This window comes from Octodon degus, unplaced genomic scaffold (genome assembly GCF_000260255.1).
Source record: "Octodon degus isolate 3935 unplaced genomic scaffold, OctDeg1.0 scaffold00155, whole genome shotgun sequence".
Taxonomy (NCBI): domain Eukaryota; kingdom Metazoa; phylum Chordata; class Mammalia; order Rodentia; family Octodontidae; genus Octodon; species Octodon degus.
In genome coordinates, this window is record NW_004524731.1 from 4286027 (window position 1) to 4313214 (window position 27188).

Consider the following 27188-nt stretch of genomic DNA (forward strand, 5'->3'; position numbering starts at 1 on the left):
ATCAGAGGGAGCCAAGTATATCGTCTGACACAGGCAATAGGCCAACAGCCAGTTGCCTCGCAGGGCTGTGCGAACCAATCAAATCTTGCCAGCAGGGACCAGGGCTATACAGGAAACAAGACTCGTAGCAGAAGCTCCAGCGGGAGGGACAAGGCTGAGGAGCAGGGCGCCCGCGCCCGACAGAGAAGGAAAATCTTTAGTGACATGTTTGTGCATAATTCCCCCCTAATCCCCTGCATGGGGCAGGCTAATGGCTTAGCAGCACAGGCCCCAGCGATGGCTGAGTGGGACCCTGAATCACAGGGGACAACTGTTCTGAGGGGATTTTGAAGATTTGGAGAGCATATTGTGTGGGCTGAGCTAGCTGAGAAGTATAATTCTTCTCAAGTTTCCAGACTTTAGGGGAGCAACTTTGACAAAGTAGTCACTGAGAACTAGTTTGCAGTTATTTCTTACCAGGGACAATTTTGACTACAAAAATTTGGAGACTGACCTAGCAGCCTCCTTTCCACAATCACCGGCCTCGAGCTTATCTAGGTGTCTCCTCTTGCAGCTCCTTGTGGGTACAACGTGACCTCCCAGAACGGAACCATCTACTCCCCCGGCTTTCCCGACGAGTACCCCATCCTGAAGGACTGCCTCTGGCTGATCACCGTCCCCCCGGGGCACGGAGTGTACATCAACTTCACCCTGCTGCAGACCGAGGCAGTGAATGACTACATCGCTGTCTGGTAGGAGCCCCTGGCCCAAGCGCACCCGCTCGAGGAGCTGTTCGGGGTCAGCCTTGTGCTGGGTGCTGCTCGCGGATGCAGCAGCTCACGGCGCTGCTCTGCGCCTCCCCGGCCGGTCAGGGGAAGGGAGACTCCTCAGGGTCCTGCTGGGCTTCTTGGCGCAGTGACCCAGGAGAACTCTACAGGATGTTTCAGTTTACATTTTAAGTGAGACTCCTTTTGAGTGGTGGGGACCCTTGCCATGGTCCAGCCCGTGCAGAACTACTGACGAGATGGCTAAGCAGGGCCTGCTGGCCGCCCTGTCATTGCTGTGACAGCGGCCATACAGGAGTGCTGTGAGGGAGACGGAGGCAACGCAGGACCAAGGGGCAGGACAGGGGCAGGACAGGGGCAGGACAGGGGCAGGGGCAGGCTCCTGATGAGCTGGAGCTGTGGAGTGACCATCTCTGCCTTCCAGTTGTGATGGAGACTTTGTAGTGGAGCTGACAGGAAAGAGTGAGGGCCACGTGGCACTGCCCCGGGAGCGTGGCACACACCCGGCACTAGGCAGGTGCTGTGAGAATAGCAACCATGCGCTGAGGACGAAGCTGTGCATGTGTGTATATGCGTGTGCGTGTTGCATGTGCATGTGTGTGCATGTGTGTAGGTGTGGTGAAGGTCCATTGTGTGCACCTATGTGGCATACATTCAGATTTCTCTATTTTATAAGTCTGTGTAGTGTCTATGCGTGTGGTGTGTAGTGTGTGTCTGGGTATCTATTTGTGTGTCTGTGAGGGTGGGTGTATCTGTGTGCCATGGGGGTTGCTGTGTCTGTGTGCATCGTGTGTGGTATGTGGAGCGTGTGTCTACGCACGTGTTTCTCCGTGCACGTGAGCATGTACATGATCGTGTGCTTGCCTCTGTGTGCAGTGTGTGCCAGTGTGGGGCTGGCAGAGCGCTCTACATGGCTCTGTGGAACGGCAGGAGCTGCCAGCACCATCGAGCAGGGACGGAGCACAGGGCCTCACCCGCGCTGCCAGGACCCAGGCTTCATCCAGGGACAGCGTGGTGAGGACATGAGAGCAGCATCCTCATGCCAGGAGGAGGCTGAGCACAGCAGGGCACCTCGCGGTGGGCAGGCAGGAGGTGGCACTAGAGCTGAGGCATGGGCCTCTCGGGGAGGCGACTAGCCTGAGTGTGAGGAGACTCAGAACCCAGAACCATCCTACAGCAGAGCCTGCCACAGAGGCCATGTGGCGCCGCTGCTGTCCACACAGACGCTGCAGGGAAGGAAGGCAGAATCAGGCAGCTTTGAACAGGCACAGCTGAAATGCTCAGTCAGGAGAGGCAGACGCACTGGTCAGCTCTGCGCTAGGAGCTGTCCCACGTCTAAGCGCAGTGTCTAGAGCATGGCTATGTTTTGTTGTTTTGTCTTAATTATCTTAATTTACCTGAGAAAGTCTGTGAAGCCCATTCCCTATTAAGTAGGCCTCCCTGGGGTTGGACCTTAAGCCATGGGGATCGGAGCAGAAGGTGGAGCGTGCGCTGCACCCACCAGAATCAGGGAGAGTCCGGTGAAGGGGGACCAGCTGGCTGCCGCTGGGCTTGACGGCCCCCAGCCCTGCGTCCGAGCTGATCGTAGATCCAGGCTCCCCTGACCCCTCCAACTGCCCTGTGTCTCCCAGGGATGGTCCGGATCAGAGTGCGCCCCAGCTGGGTGTGTTCAGCGGGAACACAGCACTGGAAACGGCCTACAGCTCCACCAACCAGGTCCTGCTCAAGTTCCACAGCGACTTTTCCAATGGAGGCTTCTTCGTGCTCAATTTTCATGGTTTGTTTACTTTCCTTGCATTGATAGGACCCAGAACCCCAAGAGAATGTCCCATTTCCAGCCCAGGTTGCCCAGTTGCCCCAAAAGCTTGGAGCATTGTCACAAAGGGCGTTCAGAGATCCCGGGAGGCTCCCACAGTCAGCAGGGCTTCATGCTTGAGTGCGCTCGGGGAGTCCCAGCTGCAGAGCCCACGGAGCTTCTTTGGGTTTACACATCCCTGTCCCAGAGGTGCTGGGCCCCGGCCCTGGTGGCACCAGTGGGAACAAGGCAAACCTGTAAGGGTTGAGGGGGAGCTCTGAAGGAGACAGCAAGTCGTGGGCCCTTATGCTGCCTGGGCGCCCGACCCCTCAGGACAGACAGCACGGCTCACGGAAGAGGGCGGGGAGCCGCACTGCGTCCCAATCGCTGTCTTGTGTCCCAACGTTGCATTGCTTCGGTTGCGCACTTCCCTTCCTGTGACTTAAACGTTCCTTGCACTGAGGCACTATGTAGGATTTATAGAGCAGTGAGCACACAGCGGCGCGTTCCTGGAGGTATCTCAGCGCTCAAAAGGAACGAGGCTCATAGGGGGAACGCTTGTGCTCGTCGGCAAATGCAACTGCCTTACCCCTGTGCTTTTCATGAAACACTAGCTTTCCAGCTGAAGAAGTGCCCGCCACCGCCCGCGGTCCCCCACGCAGACACGCTGGCCGAGGACGAGGACTTTGAAATCGGTAAGCCCCCCCCAGTCACGACACCTGCAGTCTGCCCTCTTAGCTTCCCTCGCTGCACACACTGCTCAGGCCAGTCAGAGCGGAGTTTGCCAGAAGGGTAGGAAGGGCCTCGATGCGCTGCATTGCTGGGCCTCGCCCGAGACGCAGCTTCAGACAGAGGTGTTCTCTGGCTTTGTGTCCGTGGTGTCTGTCTCACCACCTGTGCTTCTCCTTCGTCACTTGAAGCATAGTTTCCTCCTTGGCCTGTGCCGGCTCATTTTGTTTTCCAGTTTCCAGAGGCTGCTTAGTTAGGGAAGCATGCAGCACACACTTGACAAGAGCCCAGTCATCCATAGCTTAAGGAGGACCAGAACACCACTGAGGCCGGCATCCAGTCAGCCGGCTATGCTGCAGGCTGATGTGCAGAAATGCTGCTGTTGCTGTACACCCGTGGCCAGACTCCGTAGGCAGTCACCAGGCCACGAGAGGGCAGCTGTCGTGTGTGCTGGCGGGGCAGCTGCCGTGACATCTCAGCTCCTGTGCGAGACAGCTCCTTCTGTGGCCACACCGTGTTGCGGTCCCTGGCCAGGCGGTGTGACCCTGTCCCTGGCCTGCTCATCATCAGGCGTTGTAAGCCAAGGTCAAACCGAGCACTGCATGGACACTCAAGCCCCTTGCCCTCCCTCCAAGCGTGTGGCATTATGCTTGTCCCAGACGCCTGCCACGCTTTCTGTTTACTTTGTAATCACCGGGGCAGGGGAAGCCCAGGTGTGCCAGCAAAGCACAAAGAGATAGCTCATGGTCGCCACACTGACACTGGCTGGCTTTAAGGTAGCATGTTTATGAACGTGGAGCTGAGAGTGACGCTTCCTGAAAGCTGAACAGAGCACACGCAGACCTTGAGTATGCCATGGGTGGTGCGCTGACCAACACGTGTGTTATGCAGTGCATTGGGAAGGCCCTAGAGGGTTCTAGAAAGGTAACTCCCTCTGGGTCGGCTTGACTCTTCCAGGAGACTTCGTGAAGTACCAGTGCCACCCTGGGTACACCCTGTTGGGGAGCGACACGCTGACCTGCAAACTCAGCGCCCAGCTGCAGTTCGAAGGCTCCCCGCCGGCCTGCGAAGGTACGCTCAAGGCCCAGTGCTGCGGCACACGCTGTCCTGAGTGGGCGTGGTTCTATCCCTTTCCAAGCAGTGACCCTGTCACAGTGCACATTTCCTGCTAATAGGAGTCTCTAGCTCTGGGGAAAAGCTTCATCAAAACAGAAGTCATGTTTCCCATTAACTTACCATGAAAATGTTCAGGCTTATGGCCCAGTCCAAACGGTTTTAAAATCCACCCCTTGGACAGTAACAGCCCTCTGCCGGTCATGAGTGTGCCTCTGTGCCCCTCCCAGCCACCCATTAGTCTGTCCTATGCTTTATATTTCAAAGTAAATTTTGTGTGTCACAAAATTGTTCACTTGTAATTCAGCCTGAATGGAACTAGCTGTTTAATATTTGTGATGTAAAATTTATACACAATAAACAGTGTATAACCCTTGTTTCTCCACACCTTCAAAATAAATAGGCCCTACGCAAGAATTTAGACCATTTGCAATAATAGAATAAGCTTGGAGCCAGATTCCATTTGGTCAAATAGAATACATTTGCTTCACTTGAAAAAGAGAACTGAATGGGTACCACTAGCTAGTACTGTCTAGTACTCCTGGATAGTGAAATGGCTTAACAACTACAGATGGACTCGAACGGCCCACGCAAGTCAGAAGCAGGAGCAGTTCCCCAGCGAGAGCTGTCCGAATTGGGGCAGACACAGTGCCTTGGCGGTGGGCTTCTCCCTGGCTGGGAGTCACGGTGAGGCCACCCAGTGGAAGGAGGGAAGCAGCTCTGAACTCAGGGCGAGGACACCCAGGGAAGAGTGTGGCCTGCGCCAGGCCCGGGAAGGTCGCTGAGCCCAGCTCTCCGTCCCGTGGGAGGAGGGCTTACCTGCCTTACTTGTGGGATCCAGGGGAACTCGGTGAATAACAAGTGGACTATTGGCTGAGGGTCCCGTGGAGCTCTCTGCCCGCTAGAGACAGCCCTCCTTGTCCTGCAGGGCTCAGGTTGCCTGGTGCAGTGAGTGCCTGCAGCCCTAGCGGGGTGTGTCTGAGCTCAAGCTGTGACATCCCAGTCTCCTCGGAGAGGAAAGGTTCTCACCGACTGAGACGGAAAGGGGCCTGCAGGTGCGACCGGTAATGACTGAGTGTCTATAGTGAGCTCAGTCACTCCCTAAAAAGGAACGCTGAGGAAAACTTCGCAAAGAGAGCTTCTGTTGTGGGAACGCCGGGGTGGAAGTGCAGGCACAGTGGCCTGGGCGCTTCCCTGGAGGGCAGGACGTGGGTCACTGAGACGCTGTCCTCTCCTGTCAGACTCAGTCAGGAGACCAAGCCTCTGCCCAGGGAAAGATCGATGGGCAGCCACCCCAGCAGCACAGTGTGAGGGGCTATGTGGCTTGGTTCACAGGAGAGGCGCTCTCCACACCTGTGAGTCAGAGCCAGGGCAGACAGCTCCGGTGTTTCTGAACAGAGGACGCTAAGCTAAGGGCCTTAGCCATCCTGGGAAGGCACATGCACGTGCAGGCCACGCATGCCGAGAATGCAACACACACTTAGTGCCTTGGCCTTGTCACAGTTACCTGGCTTTATTTAAACAGAGTTTAATTCGTGGCTATCCAGGAACAGAGGCAGCCCACTGTGAACATCATCGCTACGGTCCTTGGGTGTCACTGACCCCCAGGACGCTCCGTGGCACTGCTGCTCGGGCTGGAGCTCCTCTCCTCCCCAGCTCAGCCCTGCTGTCCCCCAGCCTGGCGCCTGTCCTCCCCTTCAGCTGTAGAGTACATTCATTTGAAGGAAGCGAGGGAGGTCCTAGCTCCACTCTGAACAACTCATGGTTTGAAAACAGAAAGAGCAAGCATTGTGGTGCACATTGGTAAAGCTAGCACTCTGGGAGGCTGAGGCAAAAGCTCAAGACCGAGCCCAGAGCCCAGCCTTGGCAATTTAGTGATGTAGCAAGACCTTCACTCAAATAAAATATTTTTAAAAGAGTCTGAGGATACAACTTGGTGTGATGCCTTGGATCCAGCCTCCAGTACCACCATCATCACCACCACCACCACCATTACCACCACCACCAACAACAACACCACCATCACCATCACTACCACCACCACCACCACAATCACAACCACCATCACCACACTACCACCACCACGACCATCACCACCACCACAACCATCACAAACACCACCACCACCATTACCACCACCATCACCACTACCACCACCACCATCACCACCACCACCACTATCACCACCACCACCATCATCACCACCACCATCACAAACACCACCACCACCATTACCACCACCATCACCACCATCACCACAACCACCACCACCACCACCATCATCACCACCCCTCTGCTCTGAGCACTGTCATAGATGGGGAGCAGGGGAGAGTTGCTGATCATTTTGCGATCTGCAGGCGGTGTCGCCTTATATGAAGCCTACCTGGATATACAAGGGCGACTGTGGGATGCCACAGCTATGTCTTTCAGAGCTTGGGAAGTAGAGGGATTCAGAGGAGAGGGGAGTTGGTGGCCAAAGTTTGGGTTAGACCAGTGCACACACTGGTTTTGAGAGAGCAGGCAGCTCTCTGCCCCACCTCTCTCCACCAGCCACTTGCTCTTCGTTTGCCTTTGGGACGAGTTCTCTGGGATGGAACCTAGTGTGGAGTCAGAGTTGAAAAGGACACCAGGCCATGTGACAGCGCCCTGAGGACCATGAGGACCCATCAGTCGCTTTTAAAATATTCCTTTAAATCAAGCTGGAATGCCACTTCCAGGGCACACTATAGAGCGTCCCTGGCACCTGCCCCAGGCCACTGCTCAGGGAGGCAGCAGGGTGCAGGAAAGCGCTGATAGGAGCCTCCTCTTCACCCAGCAGCACCGCAGGATCACGTGACAGACCCACCTGCCTGCTCAAAGACAGCCCTGCCTCCAGGCCGCTGTCCCCCTCCAGGTGCTTCTAAGAATTAATCTTTTTTTTTTTTTTTCTTCCCGGAACCGTTCAGGCCCTTGCGCTTGCCAGGGAAACGCTTATTCCACTGAGCCATCTCCCCAGCCCCTAAGAACTAATCTTAATGACTAGAAACTCAAAGTTCTGTTCCTCATCCTGTGTTGCTAATCCTAATCCCTTATTACTTTTGCTGAGGAGCCGCAAGGTGCCTTGGATAGCATGCTTCATATTTCTAAGCCTCAGATTTGAGTTTTCTTCAAAATAAGCTAAAGCAGTGGCTATGCCTGCATCTCGGAGGCAAGCTCCCCTCCTGAGTGTCCTTAGTGGAATCTTACACGATGTGCCACAGACCGTGGCATTTTCTAGGGGCTCTGGTGGGGGCGCAGGTTGCTTCACATGTGGAATTGCCACCGGGAAGTGGGCGGGTCAGCTGGGAGAGAGCGCACGCCCGGAATCCCGGAATCCGTCGACCTGCAGAAAGGAACAGCAAGGGGCTGCACCTGCGAGGTCAGCGCCCACGCAGGAGCCAGAGCGTGGGTGGCGGTGGGCAGAACATCCCAGGGGCTCGTACAGCACGCAGACGGGAGACGGGTGTGTTAATGGTGATAAAAATACAATTTTGCCTTTTCTAAAACACAGAAGACATATTTTAAGAATGGGGAAATGCGCCGGGCTCTGCTCGGAGCTGCGCCTCCCGCAGAATCCCAGCACCGCCCTCCGCTCCGGGTGTGCTGCTGTTTCCCAGGCGGGCTCCAGCGAGGCCCAGAGCGGATGCTCTTCCCAGGTGGCCCGCAGTTCCGAGTCGCCTCCGCCCGCACTGCAGCTGCGGTGGGAAGCGCACAGGGCAGCAGAGGGCCGGACCTTGCTGAATGCCACCGGACAGAGGACACTCAGCAGCACCCATCGCTGGCCACGGCTCTCCCCAGACCCGCTCAGCCGTGCCTGGTGGTAGAAGAGCCGCGTCTCGTTGGGAACCGAGTGGTCACCATCGCGGCCTCTGCTCACTGGCTGGCAAGCAAGCCCGCGTAGCTTCCGAAACCCACATCCCCGCCCACACAGGGGTCCAGAGCCACCCAAGCGTGCGCTGCGCTGTCCCTAAATTCCAGCAGGCCCAGTTTGAGAGGAGGGTGAAGTACCTCGCAGAGGGCTCACTGCGGTCCTGAGGAATCCGTGCTCGCCGCCAAGCGGTTTCACACTGAGCTCTGGTTAGAATTATGTTCGATGATATTATTGTCATTAATTCATCACTGTTAACATTTTTTAAAAAATCTGACTGAAAACGTACATTTATTTAAAGTAATCTATCTTATGTTTCATCATTGGTGGTTGCATATCTAAAAAATTTCTAAATTTTAAGGTGCATCTCAATTAGTATACCAAGATAAATGGAAGGAAACAGCAGAAAGGAACTCCCCTGCTATGTCCATGTACCTAACAGTTCATATTCTATAAATCCTGATAGTCTGTTTGAGAAGCATCTTTTGTTTAAAAAAGACTTTACAAAATACTCATTGCCTAACTAGAAGGAACAACTAAGTAAATAAGATGCGTTCCTTTGCACACGAGTTTGTGGTCATTGGTGAAAAGCCGATTGCTGGGGTTTCTGGGCGCTGTAAGTTGTTTTAATACATTTCTATTGCGTGCCTTTACGCAGGGATACAGGATGTCTCCCTTCACAACTCCCTAAGCGCTTGCTTCAGGAGCCTGTTAGAGCAACGCGGAGCTGCTAACAGGGCCCTCGTTTTTGGTGCTCCATTTGTGCACATCCATGTCTATGCAGATTGCTTCTATTTTAATTAACCTGAAAATAGCTGGGGGGAAAGGAAGCAGGAGGCACGTGTGTGAACATCGCACTGGCAGGAAATCCTTCCCTCTGGAGTGGCAGTCGCTGCTGCAGGCTCTGGGCGCGTGTGGGCTGCGGCGGTGCAGCCCACAATGACACACTGCATGTGCAAGTTCTTGGGCGGCCGCACAAGCAGTTGCACTATGCAGAGTAGATTAAGGACTCAAATAAGACTTTCTGTTTCTTGAAATCCCCCTTATTTTAGTCACATGAGTGTGTGGAAGAGGAGGGGTCCTTACTTTGTGTTTGCTTTGGAAAAGTTGAGGTTCTACGGTGAAAGCCCAAGTCCACCTGCCCCAAATTACAGCACATGGATGGCCAGCTGGGAGACGCGGCTGCAGGTGAGGCGCGCCTGGTCGCTGGCGCCCAGTGCGTGCCCTGCGTCTGCACCCTGCGTCCGGCTGGCTGCTTGGTCATGCTCAGCGAGCCTGCCCTTGCTTCTCATGGCGTGGCACCCGCCAGGGTAGAGCACACGCTCTTGCGGCTGCGCGCTGTCAAGGCTCACCTTTCCCGGCCTTCTCTCTCCAGCGCAGTGCCCAGCGAATGAAATCCGGACGGAATCCTCTGGAGTGATCCTCAGCCCTGGGTACCCCAGCAACTACTTCAACTCCCAGACGTGTTCTTGGAGCATTAAGGTGGAGCCGAGCTTCAACATCACCATCTTTGTGGACACCTTTCAGAGTGAGAAGCAATTTGATTCACTGGAAATATTTGACGGTAAGTTTCTTCCGTTCCCGTACAGCCATGACCTATAAAGTAGGACTATGAACACCATTCTAGTGCCGTGCAGCACAAGGACGTGGGTACTTTCCAGTTGTGTCCCACCTTCTCTAGAGAAAGCAGAACAAAACAAGACAGGAGCTGGATTACTCTGGGATTTACATGTTCTCAGAGCTCAAGTGGTTTTAAAGCAACATCGTACTAATATTCTGGCTACAAGTTTTCAAAGAGAATGTTTAATGGTGCGTTCTCCATTGTACTGAATTTTAAACAACCTGTAATTCTTTCACACGTGTCTTCAGAGTAGGAGTCTCAAGCAGCCCTTCTTTTATTTACAAAATACGGTGTTGTATTGATCCACAAGGCGCTTTGGGAAAACAAAGAAATTCAGAAAAATTCTGATCTATCTACACAGTGATTTTACACAAAATATGTGAAAATGATGACTCACAAAGACTTGTAGCCTGTAAGTGTTGAATACATCTTTAATGTACACTTTAAAAAATAACTCCAGTTAACTAAAAGATGCTAGTACTATTTTTAATGCTAGTCTTATGCTTCTTATGTTACTATACTGGACATTTTCATACAATAGTGTGTGTGGCTGAACTGTCAATTTGAAATGGGGCTGATGCTAATATTTGTCTTTGCTTGGAGGCTTCATCTGGCCCAAGGTGCAATGGTCAGTGCGGTCAGATGGCTCACGAGACTTCTCCCACCAAATCCAAGTGTGCATTCCGGAAAATACTACCGCCTGGAAATTAAGCTCACATTTCTGTACATAACAATAGGGCACCAGAGAGAGTGTGTGTGCTTGTAGGAGTGTGAAGCTATGCCACAGTGGGCGTGCATTCCTAAAGACATTTTCCCTCCATCTTTAAAATGCAGAAAAATCATTCACTAGCCATGTTGGAGAAATGCGCTTGTAACGTAGATAGGCAAGTGAGACAGCTGCAGTCCTGTGGCCCTACTGAGTGTGACAAAAAATACACAAAAGGAAACAGCCATCTTCCAGGCTGTGTGTCCATGTGTGAACGTGTGTGTGTGTGGATATGTGTTGTCATGCATGCCATATATAATCAAATGTATGTAAATACTTAGTTTAAATGTATGCATGGAATATAGCCAATAGTATTTTACGCCTCTTGTCTCAGTTACTCTTCTCTCGTTGCTGGGACAAATACCCAACACCCAAAATGAAGGAAGGAGAGGTTTATTTAGCTCATGGCTGTTGGAGACTTCAGTCTATATGTGGCTGGCACAGAGTGGCACAGGACAGAGGGCAGCAGCGCCTGGCGGTGGAAGGCAGCACAACAGCAAGGCTAGAAGCAGCGACAACAGAGAGCCAGTTTGTCTCTGTCTCTCTTACATTACATTCAGGTTATCCGCCCCAGGTGGGTGTAGTACTCACACCCATAATCCCAGCTTTGGATTAAGAATTAATCACAAACTGTAGAACTGAACCTCAGTGACTTCATGAGGCTTTGAGGGGGCAAATACACACAAACCATAACACCTCTTGATTTCAGAAGCTGAATACTTATCGATAACTTACGCACCGATTGCTTACAGTCCAGTCTCTGCCAACAAGGGACTGCACCCATTATAAACAACAGCACAACAGATTCTAAAGACAACATTGTGGCAGTCGCTGCCAACATCATCAAAGTTGCACGAGGAATGTTGTTCTGCTCCCAAAGATTTTTCTATAAAACAAAAGGTCAGAGTTTTATATGAATAATGTTTTCAAGCGAGGGCATTTTTGTTGCAGTAAATGTCATGTTTGTCTGGTTTGGTGAGTCACAGGCTCCTTTATAGCCCATGAGTGGACCAGAAAATGCGCTGAATGTATTGATTTTAAACGTTACTAGCCCAGGAGTTTGCTACTCTCTGTGGCTCAGGGTGGATACACCGCACTGTTCCAGAGTGGAACTTTAATCCTCAAGAAACTTGGTTGAGAAAGCAATCAAAACGGAGACTCTTGGCCCCTCTGCTCCTTGCCAGCTGGGTCTCCCTGGTGCAGGGTGTCAGCTTTCAGAGAAGAACCCAGGAAAGCACCTTGTGTTTTAAGCAAAACAGATGGAGAGTAATGCGGGAGCTGATGTAGGATTGGCAGGGCCCGAAGCTTGCTCTTGCAGTCAGTCACTAAAACGACACGTTACCACGCGGTGAGTTTAGGTTGATTCATTTCCTGGAGGCACTTTATCTTAAGTATGTGTTATCTCTTTGAGCAACAGCAGCCGCACGTAGGGTGCACAGCTGCGGTTCGGCTCCGGAGCACAGTTGTCCTTTGCAGCGTGTCACAGGGAGAGGCGCGCTGTCTGCTGCCCGTCTCGGTGCCCTGTGCTGGTTTTCTGCATGTGCGCCTCGCTGTTCACAGAGCGCCACAGATGCTCACACCACAGGAAGTGGTGGTCTCGCAGCCCTAGAGCCCGGGTGTCTGAGAGCTGGGTGCCCTGGGGGATGGTGTGCTGCTCTCCTGTGCCCACCTCTGCCTGCCTGCCTGCTGGAGTCCTGGTCCTCTGCCCCTTCCTCAAGGACACTTGCGCTCCTCTGTGCACGCTCGCTCTGCCCACCCCTGGTGGCTCTGCAAGCACAGCTGAGCCTCTGGAGGTGCACTCAGGAAATCGCTGGCGTCACAGTGAGCAAAACTGTGGTTTCTCAGCATCTCAGCACAAATGAGAACCCTCCGTGCAGCTCTCAGAGATAAGATGTCGCTGCCCTGATGACCCTTGTACTGTGAGTAGCATGGCCAGCCACGTTCCACCCTCCTGGACTGTGTTCCCAGAGATTGAACTGTGGTGTGCAGGGCAGCTGCGAAGTCCAGGAGGAACTGCTGCGCGTGGGCGCTAGCCGGGAGGCCTGGGAGAGCGCAGGAGGGAGTGCTGCGCGTGCGCGCTCGCCGGGAGGCCTGGGAGAGTGCAGGCAGCTCTGAGGTCAGCAGGGCAGTGTCTCCAGGCCTTGCCCACTTGGATTAACAGCACCCTTCTGTTGATGTTGTTTTTTGAAGCTTTTTTGAGCCAGGGACAGGGTTCAGTGGCATAAGCACCTGCCTGGTGAGCACAAGGTCCTGTGTTTGATCCCTGGTACAAAAAAAAAAAAAAAAGACTTCTTTGAGAAATTCCAAGTAAACAGGAAAAAAAAAAAAAACATTTGTAGGTAATGGATTTTAGAGGTTTTTTTCCCCTTTATAATTTATTCAGGCTTTTAAAAATAAAGCAGCAATGCCTAGCGAAATGACTCAGCAGTTTAAAACACGTGCTTAGGCAGACGCAGGGGCTGAGAGTTCAATCCCCAGCGGGCAGTGCTGGCCCGGCCCTGGGGCTGTGCTGAGTCAGCGATTGAGACTGCGCCTGATGGCACGCACCTGTAATCCCAGCCCTTGGGAAGCTGTAAACCAAGGATCGCTAGGAGTCTAATCTACACAGTGAGACCCTGTAGACCCTGTCCTAAATGCTAAATAAATAAATAAATAAATAAAGCAGCAAAGCACAGGGTCACACGGAGGCCCCCGGGGCAGCCCTGTCTAGCTCCTGCCAGAGGTTGCTGGCCTGGTCCAGGGCTCTGTGGCCCAGTTATGGCTTGTTTTCTTAACCGACTCCTTGTCTGTCTCTCCCCATGTGCCTCGTCTGTCTGCCCTCCCACCGCCCACCCTCTGACCGCGCGCGCACACTGGGTATGTGGGTACCTTTGAGTTTTTGTATCATTGCTATATTTATCTGCAAGCAGGTTTTCTTAGATGTCAGTGTATCAGTCCCAGAATTATCTAAACTGATAATATGTGTCACTAAGGAAATGCATAATTCATTTATATGTGTATATGCTTATATATAAATTTTAGATTCTATAATAATTTACTTTCTTTTAGTATTTCTAATACTTTCATAGAACTCCAAACTATAGCTGGGCTCTGGGCTTTTCCGTGGGAAGCTAAGCTAGGGCACACGCTCGGCTTCAGCCAGGCGCTTCTGCACATGTACTAGAGTTTGAGGAGATACACCTGTGTCCTTAGTGTCTGATATCAGTAAGTACTGGGAAGCGCCCCGAGAGGCTGCCAGTCCCCACACCCGCCTGTGGCGTGGGCAGCTCCCCTCCTGTACACACACTGCGCTGTAAAAGCTGATGCGATGGAAATCCCTTCTATTGCCCAGTGCGGCTGTTCACGGGATGGTTTACTTAAGCCCTGCATCCTTAATAGCTCATAAGCCCACCATGTTCCTCCCTATTTCATTTTTATCAAGGAGTATACCTGTGGCTGTGACTGTTTGGAATCCTTCACCCTTTTAGAAGGAAACGGCAGGGCGTGGTTCCATCTAGGCCAACGCTGTACCTGCACATGGGCAGCGCTAGCCCAGCCCTGAGCTTCTCCTCTCCTCTTTCTGGCAGGATCTTCTGGGCAGAGCCCTCTGCTCGTGGTCCTGAGCGGGAACCACACTGAGCAGTCCAGCTTCACCAGCCGGGGCCACCAGCTCTTCCTCCGCTGGTCCACCGACCACGCGACCAGCAAGAAGGGCTTCAAGATCCGCTATGCAGGTGAGCTGCGGGGCCAGCGCTCAGCCGGTCTGAAACGTGTTGCGGTGGCAAATTAAGCCGGACTGCGAGCTGTGCATCCCTAGGTCCGGGCGAAAGAGTGTGTCGGAAAGCGCTCCGCGCTCGCGCCACGTGGCCCAGGTGCACCAGTGATGCCTCAGCACCTGCTGTTAAGCGATAAAGCATTGATCCTGTGCTGTAGGCAAAAGGCCTGCTCTCAGAAGATGAAATATAACTGAAGTCACGTGGGAACAAACGGGAGGGGATTATTGTATTACTAGTAAAACGTCGGTGATAAAATTCTGACTATGAAGAGCATGTGTGCTTCTTAGATATGTGCACACATCATATGTAGCATGCACATGCATGCAGTGTACACGTACATGTGACAAGCGTCTCGTCTGTCTTTCCTGTCGCAGTGTGGATTATTTTCCTCATTCTCCGCATGTGTTAACCGTTCTCTTTCAGTCATTACTTATATTTCCTAAATCACCAGTTACTCAACTAATGATGTAAATCAGCCACTGCCTCTGTGAGCCTGGGCTTGTCCTTGACCCGGCCTGCTGTGTCGCCCTCCGTGTCATACAGAGACTCCGCCAGTCCTTTGGAATATTTTAGTTACTAAATGACAGTGACAGCAATAAAGCCGCATGTGCTTCCTAGCCTGTGGCCTGTGTCTGAGGTCCCTGTGGCCGTGCTTGACCTGCACCCAAGGACACCGACCTGTCGACAGGGATTGCGTGGGTCTGCACAGCAGGCGGTACAGGTCCCTCTGTGGCTGCTGCTGCTGCGCTGGGCTCTAGGCCCACGAGCAGCATGGAGCAGGAAGTGTCTCCCTGGTTTACAGACAAGGCTGCCACGTGCCCTGGCTGGAGTCATCTGGAGGGCTGTGCAGGGCTCCAGGTGAGGACAAGGCCTGAGGGGCAGCCTCCCCTCTGCAGGAAGGACACGCCGAGGCCCATGGCACCTGTGCTACCGCAGCCACAGAGCAGGGACCACATTTCCACCCATTGAAATCTTTCCTCTGAGAAGTAGACGGGTGCCGGACTTTTCAAACTGAATTTATTTCCAGCATGTGAAATGATCAGCATGGGGGTGGCTCTGCAGCCCCACCATCCGGGGAGGGGCTGTTGATGCCTCCGGGTCTGCAGAAGCACTGGGAGATTCAGTGCTGGGTGAGTCCATCCTGCAGGCCTGGGCCCTGGGACCCTCCAGGCCTGGGCCTGTGTCCCCAGGCTGCTCCCGAGCTCCCCAGCTCCTAGCTGCGTGGTCTCCCTCATGTTGGGAGAATCCAGAGTGCAGGCCTGTGGCCTACACTTACCTCCGCTGGGCCCTGTGTGCTCCCCGTGGCCCCCGCACGCTACTCCAGGAGCACAGGAAGGAAGGCGCATGCTGAGAGCTGAAGATGGAATGAACGGGACACGAGGTCTGTGGCAGAAGCTGGAGCTCGAGCGCCTTCCACACTGTCCCACGGGCCGCAGGAGCAGAGGCCCCCACCCAACAAGTGTGTTGTGTTGACTCATCCCTCGGTCTGGGTCTGGCCCTTGCTCTTCCCCTGCAGAGATCCCAGACAGGTGGTGGTCAGGTGCTGCCTGTGACACTGTTCCTAAACCAGTGGCTTGGACTCTTTCAAGGCTCACAGCAGCGTGGGCTGAAATGATTGGAAATAAGGGCAGACTGGCAGTGGCGCAGGAAGCCAGAGCCCTAGGCCAGGCGGTGGGCTTTGGGGAGAAGCACCCGCCAGCTGGGGGCTGTGGATGCAGCCTGCAGCCACGCAGACAGCGTCTCCCAGGAGGCCGGTGCCAAAGGAGTGCTGAGGGCCCCGGGCAGCCCAAACTCGCTCCTGGGCAGGTGGAAGCAGAAGACTCAGAAAGCTGCTGGAGGAACGGGAGCTTCCAGTCCTTAAATGTGTGTTTCCATTGATTTGAGGTTATTCACAAAGTTTTGTGCCTAATGCACCAGCCCTGTAACCCTAAAGTAAGGTTCTTTTTCTACTCGGTTGTTTTCTATCCACGTAAATAAGAAGCAAAGTTGTTTAGCTACCACAACATTACCCTGGGACCAGCGAAATAGCTCAGTGGACTAAGCGCCTACTTAGGCAAGTGCAGGGACTGGGGTTCAATCCCTGGCACCACATACTGTGCCAGCCCCACATCTTGGCATGCTGAGCCAGCCACTGTGTTCTACTGTGGGGGTGTGCCCCTGTAATCCTAGCTTTGGGGAGGCTGAAAACAGAAGGGTCACTACAAGTCTGAGCTGTGTAATGAGACCCTGTACCAAATACATTTTTAAAAAAGTGACACTGTGAGGTGAGGACCATTATTTTAGCAGATGTCTGTCTCCAACTTAGAAAACCCTCCCTCCAAAGAAGGAGCAGAGCAGTGCTAGGGTCTTTATTGATCCAAAGCAGTAACTTTTCCTCTGTCTTAGTTATTTTTCTCTTGTTGCTGGGACCCCAAGGCTAAAGGAGGAAAGATTTGTTTAGCTCACCGTCTCTGGAGGTTTCAGTCCAAGATCAGCTGGCTGCAAAGTGTGGCGACTCTTGGCAGAGGGCAGCAGCTCGTGGCGGAGGAAGACGGCACAAGCATCTGGCGGGCGCAGCACTCAGACTCCAAATCCTGGCACTGGACAGTAACCAATCACAAACTCCAGATTCGGCCACCTCCCGTGAGTGGCTCCCCGTGGCTTCAGGGGACACCTAGACACAACACTGTCCTGCTCAGATATGTCGCTGAAATGCCACATATTGGAAAAGAAGCAAAGTCTGCCTGGGGCGCCATGCCGAAGCCCCTTAGCATGTGGACAGTCACCAGAGCAGGGCAAAGCATCAGGCTCAATTTTATCCTTCGAATCATTTTTAACATTAGAAAGCATTTCATTTCAAATTGGAGCCCTGAGCAGCCCCCAGCACTTCCCATTCTGTGAGCCCGTCACAGCCTAGCAGGGTTGCGCCTGCCCCGGACACTGCGGCCGGGACCCCTCCTTCTCGGGGAATCCAGCTCCAGCAGCTGAGTTTCAGAGGAAGGGTGTGGATTCTGGGCTCTTGTGTGTAGGATAAGTTTCTGTAGTGATGTTAATTTCACGTGCATGTGTGTGAGACAGAGTGTGCGTGAGTAGTGAGCGTGCCTGATCCCGGGGAGCAAGCCAGGCCTCTGCGCTGAGCCGCTCATCCAGCCACTCACATACGAGCTCACACTTGAGGCGGGATCTCATCCAGCCACCAGGCTGAGCAGGCTGGGGTGCAACCTGCCACCTTCCTGCCTCGGCCTCCCAGAGTGCTGGGGTTACAGGCGTGCACCGCCACACCCAGCTCATTTCCTACTTTTTCATAGCTGCAGATTTCCTTTGTGTTGCCCTTCCAGGGGCAGATGGCCCTTTCTTTCCTTATGACCTGCTCTGTGGCAGATGGCCCTGCCTCTCCTTATGACCTGCTCTGTGGCAGATGGCCCTGCCTCTCCTTCTTATGACCTGCTCTGTATGTGATTTTGTGCCCACAGCCCCGTACTGCAGTCTGAGCTCCACTCTGAAGGACGGCGGAGTTGTGAACAGGACAACAGGGGCCATCGGGAGCAAAGTGCAGTACTTCTGCAAGCCTGGGTACCGCATGGTGGGCCCCAGCAATGCCACCTGCAGCCGGAACCCCATGGGAATGTACCAGTGGGATGCCCTCACACCCATCTGCCAGGGTAAGACAGCTCCCAGCCTTGACCTCGGGCCCATTCTTGCCTTGATCATGCTCAGAACTGGGTGGCCGTGGAGGCCAGGTAAGGAGAGAAGAGCGTGGGCTTCGCACAGCCTGACAAGGTTGCTGCCCACCGTGCAAACACCACTGACCTTGAGGTGGGCTGCCTCAGTGCAGAGCCTGAATTTAGAGAAGGGTCACCAGTGGGTCCCTTCTTGAACTCACCGCGGGTCATCGCGAAGCAAAACCTGTGCCATGCACTCAGGTCTGAAGTGATTCCTTGACATCACTGTATAGTTAGTGGTCTGCTTTGAACAGCCCTCTCTCCTTATTTTGGCTTCAGCCGGTGATGGCAAACCTTTCTGAGCTTTCAGTGGTAATAAATAGTCCTCTGAGGTTTGCCACTGCTAGTTTAATTAGTCCTTCTTTGAGCCTTCAGTTTATATTTGATTTTCTCTTTGCTCATTTCAACCTAGGGTTTGTTAGCAGTGATTTCAACATTCTAGGCCTGTTTACCTGTTGTATGCATGGAAACCAGGTTTTCTCGTAAGAATTCTAATTCTGGTTGGCAGCTGGAGTGCTGATGTGCCCGCGTCCCGCCTTCCCGGGTTTGTATTCGCAGCCGGTCACATTCGGCTCAAGAGGGCAGTCTGCCTCGTGAGTGCAGCTTCGTGCCGGGCCATCCCATCTGGGCGCTCTTTTCTAGCCTGCTCTGGGGGGGAGCAGGCATTTGCCACGCTCCCTGTGTCTGTAGCCATCGCCGGGGCGCGTGTTGTGTCCACCTTGATTGAGGTGGACATAATGGTAGATGCACGCAGCTGTCTTAGTGGGGATGGGGAAGTTTTCTGAGAGCTCTTCCCTGGATGCTATACCTTCCACTGGCTCCAATTGTTCATTGATTCTGTGACGTGCTCGGTGACGCGCTGTGCCATCCAGCCTAGACTCCAGGGGTTGGAGCAGGGCCTCCGATGCAGGAGCCCCTGAACCCTGGCCCTGGAGACTGAGTCAGTCGGAGCCCTGGGGGGATGCGCTCTCAGCAGGGCCCCAGACAGCCCTGCTCAGGCGTCATGGGGACATGGGGTGCTGGCAGGGTGAGGGGCCGGTCCCCTTGAATTCCACACTGGAGCTGGCTTCCCAGAAGCTTGATGCGAAGGAGAGGAGGAGCTCCTGCCTCCCGCCTCCCTGGAGCAGCTCGAGGGCAGAGCAGGACCCGCGCCCCTGGCGGTGCTCCCTTGGCGCCCACCCCCTGAGAACCGGGCTCACACCGGGGAGCTGCTGTATCCTTTTTCCTTCACAAATGTTGACCTTTCGGTCACAAAGGGACGGGCCCTAAGTGCAACCTGGTGCTGTGGAGGCTGCGCTTTTACCCAGCAGTTCCATGTGGTCACGTGACTTACTGTTAAGGAGGGGAGACCAGGCCTGGAGCCCAGCCTCTCTGCTCGCCTGTTCCTGTGGTCGTCAGCAGCTTCCTGCCAAAAGAAATTCCACTGGAAGGAAATCTAGTGGACGGCACGTGTGGGAGCAGCCTGTGCCTGCGGGCTAAAATTCTTTTACTGTAGAGGAGGTTTTAGCTTTAGTTTTCTCTTAGTTATAATTTGTGTAAAATGACATCCAAACTAAAACATTATAATATGATTTCATCATTTATGGGGCTGTGATGTTTAAAATAAAGTAAGAAAGTATTGTAAATAGGTTTTTTTTTATAATCTTAATTATATAGTACAATTAAGGAATTTGACATCTAAAAATAAAATTAAATATTTAAACTAGGTAGTGAAAATTCTTATTTGGATAAGTAAAGATTGCTGAGGAAGATTATACAAACTTTTAACAGAACAAATTTGTGCAATGCGCAATCCCAACTTCCGTCCTGAAGGCCTGTGGGCACAGCTGGAGAATTTCACTAAATTACTACAGAATCTGGGCCTAAGCGTGCAGCTCTGTGCTGTGCAGTGTGGGGCGTGGATGTGTCTGAGCTGCTGGGCTGCGCCTTCCCAGGTTCAGGCCTCTCCCGCCAGCTCTGGGCCGCCTCTGGTCCTGCCCTACCCTTGCCCAGCCAGTGTGGGGGCTGTCGGCCCAGTCAGGTGTGTGGTGGTTATGTGCATCACGGTGCAGTAGGCGCGTTTCCTCCTGGGGGCTCCCGGCCCGGTCACGAGGACAAGCGTCCTGAGTCCCAGCAACCCAGAGGACACACACTGCAGGCTGTCCAGACTTAGCAGCACCCTTCTGCTGTGGGAGCTGAACTCTTCATGCTGCTGTCCCATGTGAGACTGCTCAGAGGAAGCTGCTCAGGGGCCACAGGCTGGGGGTGGCGGCGGCAAGGGGACAGAGCCAGAGCAGGGCGGACGGGGACCTGGCATGCTCTCCTTGACTCGCAGCTGTGATGGGGGCTGACCACGGCTCCTGGACACAGCTCAGCGTTGCCGACAGAGAGGAGGCTGAATAGTCCCAAGGCGGGGGCAGGGGCGGCAGTGTGAAGCGTGCATGTGCTGGTGGCCTGGTGGCCTTGGCCCCTACTTGTCACACACAGAGATCAAGGTGCCATGTCCCACCAGCATCCAACACCAATTTAAAATAATTAAATATTAAAACTTCAAAAAAGATTAGCCTAAGTCTGAAAATATCTACTGACATTCTGATTAAAAAATATTTTTCCCACATTAAAAATGCAAATACTAAGATAAATCTAAATTCTGTCTGGCCATTAGTATCTTGGTTTACTGTTTACTTTATTATGGACACACATGCTATAGTTAGATGATTTGTTCAGTTTTAGCATAGTTGAAAATATGTACATTCTTTAAAAAAACAAACCCTGATTCCCTTGTCCAGAGAGAGCTCATTCATCCGGGTGGATCAGCACCGGCACGGGTCTCGCCTGCTGAGGACTCTGACCTTGCTGCGAAGTCCAGGCCCAGGGGCTTCTCTGAAGTGCGCAGAGGCTGCCGAGGAGAGAGTCGGCAGGCTGTGAGGGGCCCGCGCGGCTCAGGCTGTCTGCACTCCAGCGGCCGGTAGGCTCTCGGCCTCAGCTTGTCCGCAGGGGTCATGTGAACGGATGTGAGCTCAGGAAGTGGTCGCTGTTGGGCAGCGTTTTGCCTCTGGAACCTGAGCACTGCAAGCACACCATGCCAGAGGGCTGTGGGAGCTGCTTTGTGGAGAGAGAGAGTCTCTGTGGTCTCTGGCCCTGTTTGTTTTCATTTGCTCTGCTGCAGGGAAACATGGTGATAACCATGGGCTTGTACTCGTAGACCAAACTAGGGCTAACCCAAGCACTCCTGTCCGAGGATGCGCATCTTCCACTTCCATTCATCCTGCAGGGGGCACTGCATGTGTGAGGTGAGAAACACTGCCCAGCTCTGATGGGCAGAGAGCTGGGTGGGAAGGGACTTGAACAGCATGGAGGGTACAGCAGAGCTGTATAGCAGAGCAGCGCAGAGTGGGCACGGCAACCTGGAGCAGGGGGACAGGGGGCCTAGTGCTCCCCCGCTGGGAGGTTCGTACTGGCATGGACAGGGTCAATTCTCGTGGACAACGAGAGAGGAGGAGGTGGGCCAGGCACTGGAAGCTCTCGGCGGACCTTCAGGAGGCATTTACTTTCTGTCCCGGGGCAGATGGGGTCTACTTAGAATCTTCCTTTTTCTTATTGAAAGTGCTGGCTGTTGAACGCAGGGCCTTGCACCTGGTTAGCAAGTGCTTTACCCTGAGCCACATCCCCAGCTTGACGGGATCTATTTAAGATCAAAAGAAAGACTAGCCCTGTGCATTTATGAGTTTGATGTGTAGTGGGGGATCCCAGTGGGTCCTGTCTGGATCACCACACTTAGGAGGCCATGCGTTGGGCCATTCTAAATCTACCACAAATAGCGGGAAGACAGGTTGGGCAAGAAAACGTAATAAAATATTTTGGCGGTAGTGTCTAAGGTCCCTGGGGCAGCGTGAGAGGCGTGATGAGAGATGTGGGAGATTTAGGCTCTGCTGATCTTGAGGTGGGAGCGCCTGGTCCATGGCTGGATATGGACTGTGGGGACCGGGAGGCCCAGGGTGGCTGTGCCCCGGGACTGTGGCCAGGGTCGCCACCAAGGCAGACCCTCAGGGAGGCCGAGCTCCCCCTTTTGCAGAAAGGGTGGCTTAAACTAGTGTCCCATGATGAGTACACCTTTGCTTTCCACCAGATATTTGGCTTTTGTTAGTTTGATAAGAACCAATTCCAAAAATAAAATAGTAATGTTAGTCTGTGAGCTGCTTGGTGACGCACCAGTGTCACCTCAGCTCTCAAGAGGCTGAGGCCGGAGGGTTGCCCTGATTTTAAGGCCAGCCTGGGTGCCATGGTGAGTTCAAGGCCAGCCAGAAATACATAGCAAGAATCTATCTAAGGGCCAGGGGGCTGGCTCAGTGGAATAAGCACCTGCCTGGCGAGCTCAGGGGCCTAAGTTCAATCCCCAGTTCAGCCAAAAAAAAACACCAAAGTCTATCTAAAAAATAATTGTATAAATAAATAAATAACAACAACAAAAACTAGTATCTGCAGCAATAAATTTCACTCTAGACACCTTCACTAACAGACAAATGACATCTGAACTGCCTGACAAGAGGTCAGGTGCAGTCAGAACTGCTACAACTCCTGCAGACATCTGGAGATAGTCCAGAATTTGTTAACTAATGCAAGTGTGGGAATGATTTCCTATCCTCACTGAACTCAAAGGTTGTCACAGCTACTTCATCTTCATTTGAAAATGAAGGACTGGAACCCTGAAGAATCAGTGACTAAGTAAATAAATTTCTCTTTCGAGCCTGTTCTAAAATATTTAATATTTCAGCTACGCTTGCCGTGTAGAATGTTTTGCCACGATCTGAAGTTTTCTTTCATTTGTACAGAAGAATAAGGCCAGTTTCTGCATTATCTGATTGCATCAGCACCTTCATTTCTTAAAACACGGTCTCAAGAGTGTGTGGTTAGCGCCCCAGAAGCCAGCCTTCTCCCCCCACTAGCACGGTCAGGCTGCCCTGGGCTCCCCTGGCCGCTGCTTCTCTGGCCAGGACACTGACCCCCGCGCCAAGTAGACCTCTTGTCATCAGAGCGAAATGTTTTGAATTTTACAAAAATCAATCAATCTAGACTCCTGAAGATCTGTGTTTTAAAATACGTTTCTCCTAAAGATTATTCACTGAGAGTCGAGCCAGCCTTGTCTCTGACCTGACACTGTGGCGGCAGCCTCATGCAGCCGGGACGTGCTCAGCTGCGAGATCCCAAGGCGCTGTGCCGGCTGGGCCCTGCGTGTTGGGGCCTCCCTCTCTCCCAAGTCTCTTCTGCTGTGGAACAGGGGCATTGTGACATTCAGCTCTCAGAGTTGAGAGGACTGAAACAACCTAGAAGACACCTTGCAGAGCTTCGTCTGTGGGCTTGTTTCTGCTCATCAGGGCTGGAGGAGGAGATGTGAGGCCCTGCTCCAGAGGCCCAGGGTCCTGCCCTCCCGAGCCTCTGCTTGTGGTTGGCATTGGGTTGGCATCCGCCCGCAGAGCCTGGCTGCCAGCTGGGAGCAGCTCTGGCCTGGGAGCCGCTCCGCGCACTGGCAGGAGCTGCCTTCTTGGTTTCAGAGAGCTGCTGGATTTCCCCATACTTTGCTCGACCCTTTAAATCACTTCTTCCAGCACAGCTGTCTGCATTTTCATCTTTCTTGATAAAGCCAGGCGCAGCCTCTGCCCTGCAGGCTTCATTTCCGGCCTGAAAGCCGGCAGCTGCTCCTATCGATACAGGGATCTTATTCATGGCAGAGACAGTCCCGGATTCTCTGAGATGCGCCGCCCCTGGCCTGGCCTCAGCACCGGCTCCAGCTGCCTCTGCTGAAGAAAGCAATTCTCCAAGAGCTGGCTCTTCACAGCGGACTCTCGGCGCCGCCTGTCGGCGGGCGCGCCTTCCTGCCTCTGTGCTTTAGTTATGCCTTGCTAGCGATGCATCAGGCAGCGGAGAGCAGGAGAAACGGCCTGGTGGTGCGGCCTCAGACCTTCCGGGCACACCTTTAAGAGACGTGGGGAAGTGTTCTCCACTACGAGGAACACTCAAAGCATGCAAAGGGATGCGAAGACGCGAGAGCCACACAGGACCGGAGAGGCTGTGGAAGGGGAGCCGCCACGCCCAGTGCTTTACAGCTTCCAAGCACAGTGCCCACGGGGGACACCACCATGGAAGTAATGGCGAGGCGTCTGCGCTGGGGTTGGAGCCCATGGCTTGCAGATTCCACAACTCACGTCCTTTCCACCTGACCTACCTGTTCCCCCAGTTTATGGCTACGCCCAGCACGGGCCTCTTTCAGAATAGAACGTTCTTTACCATTGTCTTTAATTTAAATTGTTTTAGATTTTTATTTGCGTGTTGGTGTATGTGACGGCCACCATCACTGGGGGTCTGTGCCGGGACTTGACATATCTCAGTTCTTCTTTTCCCATAATTCCCACATTGAATCAAGAATTATTCAGACGCGCTAGAAGCTGTCCTGTGACTGCATGAGGCTTTGGGGGACGGCGAGACACCAACTCTAACAACAGAGTCCCGGCCATGTAAAAAGAGTATGAGGCGTATTCTTTCTGCTCTCCTCCCCTCGGCCCTTGCGCCCATTTACAGAAGCTCTCTTTCCCTTGTGTCCTGCTGTCTCCCTGCTTTAAATCTCTTTACCCCACCTCTTAGCCTGCTTCCCACGTGAGCAGGCCCTTCCTACTTAATAACTGCTCTCCATTCTGATCTTTGTACTTTGAGTCTCTCACACAAGAAAGCAGTGCAGTAATTAAACTTGGGTGTTTATCTTACTTCACTGAAGATTATGGTGTCGGTTTGGGTCTGCTGACCAAAAACTGTCTCACTTGTCCTTCATGGCAGAGTAGTACTCCACTGTGTGTAAAGACCGGATGTGCTGTGTCTGTTCATCTGTTACTGGGCATGTGGGCTGCTCCAGGACTTAGGTGTTACGACCGGGGCTGCTTCAGACGTGGATCCTGCCCCACCTGGGTCCCCGCTTGGACGGTTACCCTCATATTCTTTCTAATTTTGAAAAAAGCCCATCACTAGCAAAAGGTGGGAGAATATGTTTGAGTACTAGAATAAGTGAATTACTTGAAATACTTTAGGGGTGTTCAAATCTTTCAATTATAAACAAAAAACAGGTAATTTGTCTGTGAGCTTCAAATGTTTATATGTGTGTCGATCTGTTCCCACGAAACTGTGTCTTCCCTGTGTGTGTGTGTGTGTGTGTGTGTGTGTGTGTGTCTTGTGTGCGCACGTGTGTGATAGATTACAGGCATGATATCAGCCACATTCCAAATTTCCACATTGCCCGTGTAGCGCAAACTTTCCAAATTCAATTTGCATGGTGTAAACTGATTTTCACTTTATCCCTCCAAAATCAAGCCAAGTTTATGCAGCTCATGGAGTGTGAATTGGATGCTTGGGTTGGGGCTGCCCAGCCAGAGTGCAGGGCCTCGGTGGCACTCCCCTCTGGTGGAGGGCCTTCCCGGGCTCACGGTGTCTCTCCCCACACTCACACGGGGTGTCTCGCTTGCAGGATTAAGTGAAGATGCTGGCACAGACTGTTCTTACAGCTCCAGGAGCTCATCGAAGCTGACAGAAAAGGAGCTCTCGGCCACACAGACCTAGCTGCAGTAGGGAGGCTTTCAGGGAACCGGAGGAGCTCCGCCAGCCTCTGGTTAGTCAGTGCTATTCGGGGGCTGGGATGGTAGGCCAGCAGCCCAGCAGCCCAGCGCCCACCTGCAAGCGTGAGGTCCTGCGTGTGATGCCCGGGCGCCAAAACAACAAAATGCCAGTAATAGGCTAATAACAGCTAGAAGCGTATTTCTCTTTTTCTCATGACAACTGAAATCAGGGATTCAAGGGGGCTGGCAGTGTTTCACTCTTTGTAGGTCGTGTATGCTCTACAGCAATCGTTGTTCTTAAACCTTTCACGGTCCTATTAGAATGTGGTGGCAGATGTTAGCGCGCAGGCTCTGCTCCCAGGCCGCAGGCTGGCGTGGCCTTTGGGCTGACATTGGCACACGAGTGTGGTTGGCTCAGCCCTAATGCAGGGCCCGGCGCAGGGAGTGCCAGTGACGGATGGCTGGCAGATCGCAGCTCAGACATTGTGTAAAGCAGGTATCGTTTCCTTCCACTGTGTTCCAACGTCCAGCACTGTTCTTCACCAAGTTCAGAAATGCATTTCTCAGCCCATGCTTAGCATCCAGTGAGTGTTACATAGCTTCCCGTGTATTAAATGTGTAAAGAATTAAAGCAGTAGTGAGTAGAAATGTGCAAAGAACAATTTTGTGTAACTGCATTGGCTGCTGGGCAGGAGTCGTGCGTGGCATATGGAGTCTGAGGCAGGGGAGTGCCCGGAACCACCTGAGTCTCCGGCATTATGGAAATCTCTGAGCCACGGTCACAGATGCTCCACGCAGGTGTGGAGCTCTTGACTTGTGTGCAAAAGCAGCAGAGGATGTGCGTTCTTCTGTGAGGGCGAGGTGGGGTGAGCTGCTCCTGGCAGGGAAGAGAGGAGACTAGAGCTTTCTGCTCCAGCCAGTGAACTTCAAAAATAGTGACTTCCATCAAGCAAAGGCAGGGGGCGAAGCCGCAAAGCCCTGCGCGTGCCTCGCATGAAGAACACACTGCCGTCTTCCAGTGAAGACACAGGGCTGCCTCCCCGTGACAGTGACTGTGGAGCGCGAGCCCCGACAGAGGCCACGGGGTCACTGCAGGACCAACCGCAGGGCCCCGGCCCTGCTGGAGGGCGCAGGCAGCTGGCTTCGTCCGATTCTTAAGGTGGAGAGTGAAAATGGGCAAGGGAGGTGACCCAGCCCAAGTGTTTGTGAACATATTTTTTTTAATTTAATTTAATTTTTTTCCATAATTTTATTGAGAAACAAATAGCAAGGAGACAGTTTCAAATCAAATTGGTAGGACAGTTTCAATAATTAACACATTGCATACTCTCTTCCTAGTGGTTATTTGCTGTACAAGATGCGGACTTGATATCCTATTTATAAACACCATTAGAACAAATCACTCTATTCATTAAGAGAATGTAACTGTATACCTATTCTAACCATTTTGAATGCACAGATACAAAATGGACATTCATCTG

General features: G+C 52.9%; 1 protein-coding gene across 1 annotated transcript in view; it reads left to right on the forward strand.

Annotated features, from left to right (window-relative positions):
• The window catches only part of Csmd1 (CUB and Sushi multiple domains 1), a 1642653-nt gene that overhangs the window by 1521070 nt on the left and 94395 nt on the right, over nucleotides 1–27188 (forward strand). The window contains exons 45-51 of the mRNA XM_012517218.2: nucleotides 554–731; nucleotides 2396–2541; nucleotides 3174–3254; nucleotides 4246–4359; nucleotides 9663–9851; nucleotides 14241–14387; nucleotides 17882–18070. Of these exons, the coding sequence (XP_012372672.2) occupies nucleotides 554–731; nucleotides 2396–2541; nucleotides 3174–3254; nucleotides 4246–4359; nucleotides 9663–9851; nucleotides 14241–14387; nucleotides 17882–18070 (1044 nt within the window). The remainder of the gene's footprint in view (nucleotides 1–553; nucleotides 732–2395; nucleotides 2542–3173; nucleotides 3255–4245; nucleotides 4360–9662; nucleotides 9852–14240; nucleotides 14388–17881; nucleotides 18071–27188) is intronic.